Source organism: Rosa chinensis, chromosome 3, assembly GCF_002994745.2.
Source record: "Rosa chinensis cultivar Old Blush chromosome 3, RchiOBHm-V2, whole genome shotgun sequence".
Classification (NCBI taxonomy): domain Eukaryota; kingdom Viridiplantae; phylum Streptophyta; class Magnoliopsida; order Rosales; family Rosaceae; genus Rosa; species Rosa chinensis.
The window spans coordinates 21,787,784-21,792,543 of NC_037090.1; the positions used below are offsets into that span (position 1 = coordinate 21,787,784).

Consider the following 4,760-nt stretch of genomic DNA (forward strand, 5'->3'; position numbering starts at 1 on the left):
CCATTATAATTAGTAGTTATTGAATCTTTCTAGATTCGATTTTTTTTTTCTTCTAGGAATAATCCGACTGCTAAACAGAAGAGCAAGACTGTATTGAATGGAAGGAGAGATCCAGGCCTCCTAATTTAAGTCTTACATATGGTCCAGCAATCTACTTCGGTTTTTAATGTTTCACAGACATAGGAAGACAATGAATCAAGACAAATTCAACTTTGTTTTATCCTCTCTGGCTTGACTAATCAGAATAAGATGAGCACCTTTCTACAAGTAGGAAACACAACATAGTCCACCTGAGGGAAAAGCAATAGTGCTTTGTTCTCTTCTTCAGCCTAATTCTACTGAATGAGTAGCGGCACAATTTGTTACAAATCATGGAATATAAAAAATTGAGGAAGGATTTTTTAATATGTCTCCTCCCCAACAAATCCCACATTAATTGTGAAATGAGAGCAGAGTTGATCATTATACTCAACCAGATAAAAGTATACAAGTTGAGTATTCAATTAATCTCCAAATCAGTGAAATCACTTGTTAGAGTGACAAATATTTACACTTCTTCACTTGGTTTTGGGACTTTTGGCGCCCGATGAGAATTTTTGAGAACCCATTTCATCTACTGTGATCACAACATGGGCACTATCATCACCATCATCCAAGAGTAGAGGGTTTATGCTTCCTCTGTGAAGTAATTGCGGCTTATTCTCTGGTGAAACAGTTGGCTCCGCCACTTTGAAATGTGCTTGTTGGGAAAGCTCATGAACTGACGTGGAAATTTTCTCCACACATTTGACGATCTCAACTAATATTGAAGCAACTGTGGCAGCTGGTATAATTGCAAGGACGTCTGCATTTTCCAGTGAAGCAGCTTTCAGTGCAATGTGAAGGTCTTCTACTGCATTTTTGGAGGTCTCCAAATGTTGACAGGCAGATTTCGGGTCCTTCATGGTTTTGATTGCTGTGCCTAAAGCTTTTAGGGCTTTGCCAGACTCAGTACTCATTGTTATGCACGAGGCTTGAACTATTTGTAGAAATTCTTGTGGCACCTGAAAGGGTTATGATATAAATTAATTAATCAGTCACTTCACCATAGAGGTAGATCTATTGCACAATAGATTAGATGCGGATAATGCTGTTACAGTCTCAGATTAGCTTCTCGTGTTCCAAATTGAATATTTTATATTCATTACTAGTGTGTATGGTAAGAATAGTGCCAAAAAACAGAATAATGATTTGATATATTACATGTACATCTGAGTTGATGTGGCCATTTAGAGTATCAATCTGATAAGCACATTGCCTGACAAGGGCTCCAATCTTCAAATATTGCTTCCATGGATGACAAAATTTGAAGCGTCCATGTCCTGGTTCCCACCTTGCAAAATTTGCCTGCACATGTATATATATTCAATATAACATGAAATATATGAGCATATTCATATAGGTTTTGGCATATTCAAAAGTTGTTTCTATATAAGATAATGGCTAGCTGGCTAGCTAGAGATGTTAGTGGCTTTCATTTCAAGGTGACATTTAGTGGAAGGAGAGAAAGATGCTTAATTAGTACTCACCCAGGAGTCTTCAGTGGTTTTTGAGTTTAGGACACTTTTATATCCATCATTTTTTATGACCTTGGTAGACTTTCCATCCTTAGGCAATTGAAAATATTCACCTCCTCCAATTCCTATAATGAATATTAATTCCCAGGCCATATTATTAATATAATAATATTTAATCTTTAAACATGTTAGTTACAGATCTTTGCAATGTGTGATGTTTAGGTAGCATTTACCTTCTAGGTAGTTTGCAAGCTTGTCCGTGTTGGATGCTATAAGATTGTGCAAATCTTCACCAGCCCATACTGGACATAAAAAAATTGCTATGATTATGCAGGTTCCTCCACCAATTAAAACTGTAACTAGTCTTTGATCGGCCATCTCCAAAAGCCCCTCAACCCGATATCCCGATACAGTTACCATACTAAACGTCAGTATGAATATCAACACCCCATAATCATATCTCGCCTTGATCCTTGGGAAAAACCTCGAAAATGTAGATGCTGCAGCTGCAACCATGTAAAACAACTCGCACATATTAGCCTAGTGCTTTCTTCTATTAGTTTGTTTGTTTTTTTATTGTATTCTGAGAATGAGAATCATGATGTTTCTTAACCAAAGTGATTCTTAAACTTTGAACATGAGTTATCATTATTGTTTTTTTTTTTTTGGGTATGTATTATAGAATTTTCCGTAAATATGTATGTACCTAGTAGGAAGACAAGGACGCCTAGGATAATGGGCTCTCCTTGCTCCCCGAACAGACCAGCCAAGTGATTTGCTCCAATTCCTAGAGCACCGGCAAGTAATGTGGCAAAGCTTCTGTTTAAACCCTTGCTGAGTGTTGCACCTGCACAAAAGAAAACAAAATAAGTATTGTTCATTAATTAAACAAAACAATTTCATATCTTAAACATTTGTTCATTAATTTATTTATTATTTTTGAAATTACTTACCTACAGTGAATTCAAACACTACTACCACTGTTAGAACCGCCCACATTCCTGCAACCCCAAGACCATCATAAAGGGCTCTCCAATAGTACAATAAGGATACCAATGTGAGAGCCATAGCCACTTTCAGAGAGTGAATGACTCTTCTCGGATCATCTTTTCCTAGCTTGATAGTGTTCTTTGCAACTTTGGTAACTTTGTTTTTTAACTTTCCCGGCAAGGCCTGAACCCAAGACCAAGCACGTTCAAAAACCCTGGCCTTCCGATGTTCACCTCCGGCTAACTGATCATTGATGATCTCCATGGCTTTAGCAACTGGAAATGGCTAAAGCTTTTGCCACAAGGTTTTCCTTTTCTGGGCTCTGAGTACTTTAAAAAGATGGGAGAATGGAAGAGAAAATGAAGGAGCTAGCAAGCTTGATGAGTTGGTTGGCTCATTCGGGCTTCAATTTATAAAGAGAGAGTTTGGTGCAAGTGAAGAATAGTTTACTGGATACACGTCTTTGTGTCTCTTGTAGGACGAGAGACAAAGATTTTCCATGAGAAAGTAAGAGAGAGAGTATGCTTCAAAGAATGGTGGCGTGGCTGACTAGGCTTTTTCTTGGCTCTGACATAATATTATTATAGTAAGAAGCATAAACTCCTACTGCAGCGCATAACTGGTATATTGTTTTATTAATGTTTATAGCTATTCCACTAAGTCGGAACATAAAGGAATCCAGAATTTCAGCCGGCACTAGTCGCACAAGTAATTCACCACCCATGGTTACAAATCCTACAGCTTTTGGTCAAGTTGTAAGTGTGGACTGTGGAGATCTTTAGTAGTTTCCATGCGAATGAACCTAGCTAACTTATAGGTCTCTCTCTCTCTCTCTCTCTCTCTCTCTCTCTCTCTCCACCTTGCAAAAACGAATTTCCGTACGTAATATCATGATGGCTATCACTGCAAAGCCTGTGACGTGCACTGTATCCCACTGTTCAAATCGATCAGCTTCCTTGAGCTAATTGTTCAGAGTTAAACTCAGGTAGCCGACTCATATTCAAGGTAGTTAGCAGAATTAGGCTGGTGCATATTTAATTATTAAATTCCCGTACATAAATGGTTGAGAATCGCTAGTAGGTCATATTTCCTAACGAGTGTAAGGGTTTATGAAATAAATATTCTTAATATTCAAATTATATTATGAAATGGCAAATTGTTTGATGAAATGTGACAAATAAAGAAGTTTAAAATTAACAACATACTAACCAATACAAAGAGCTCTAAAAGGTGTCCTAAACATTTCACTTAGTGAAATTTGTAGGCGCTTAAATTAGATTCTCACTAATATTTGTATTAGTCCAGCCAGCATTCTCGCTTCTGTTACGTATTGCTTTTATTTTATTTTTAATTAGAATGTGCTTTCATCATATATGCCACTACAGCTTTGTTTAATAAGATGTTGAAATTCAATTCTAGGTCTTTTGTTAACTTAGAAAGTGGAAGAATGATGAGGCTATATTGAGGCCTATAGATGCTATTTTTTAAACTGTCTTATGTGGTTAAAGCTAGGGTTTGCAGCTCACAAAGAAGCGAACAATGATAGAAACAAAAGTGAAACGGGGATCTATTTATCGTTCAGTGACCTTACCGATTACACTTCTTTGATAGAACAGATCAGTTAAAGCAAGAGCTTTAGGCATTTGGGTGTAAAAAAAATTAAAACAAATAGAAGGAATGTAGTGATCATTAAATATTAATTCTAATCCAACAAAAGTTAGTGTCTTCATTGAGTTCATCACAGCAGGATAGATTTATTAGGTCATGACCACTACACTAACTTCTGCAATGAGATTTTAAGGTACATGTAGGATCATTACATTGGGTCATGGTGACAACAGGATGACAAAGAAAAAAGCGATAAAGCTGAACAACTGAAGAGAAGAGAGAACTCGAAGGTTTACATGTTTTTACAAATTAATTTCCATGCCTGGAAACCGGCCATACCATATTTGTGATCTGTGAAATATAAAATGAATATTTAAAACACAATATTGATCTTTACATTGACATTTCTAATACATGTAATACACGTTATATGGTGTACGTATACTCACATGATTATCTTAGAATTAACTGATAAGAAATTATAAACTTACTCATTCATCGACCTAGTGATGTCAACAACCACTAGTCTAGTAGAATCTGACTCAATCATCTGGCTCCTTTCATATTATTAGCTACGTACCTTAATAGAAAGCAGCATATCATATT

At 36.5% G+C, this 4,760-nt stretch overlaps 1 protein-coding gene across 1 annotated transcript; it reads right to left on the reverse strand.

The window, feature by feature from the left end:
* Positions 1–418: 418 nt before the first annotated feature.
* On the reverse strand, positions 419–2,920 carry LOC112191286 (aluminum-activated malate transporter 8). Its single transcript, XM_024330614.2, has 6 exons — positions 2,510–2,920; positions 2,263–2,403; positions 1,790–2,062; positions 1,569–1,681; positions 1,243–1,386; positions 419–1,043 (listed from the first exon to the last, which is right to left on the reverse strand). The coding sequence occupies exons 1-6, from the start codon at positions 2,808–2,810 to the stop codon at positions 558–560; spliced, it is 1,458 nt and encodes a 485-aa protein (XP_024186382.1). The 5' UTR covers positions 2,811–2,920; the 3' UTR covers positions 419–557.
* Between the last annotated feature and the right edge of the window lie 1,840 nt (positions 2,921–4,760).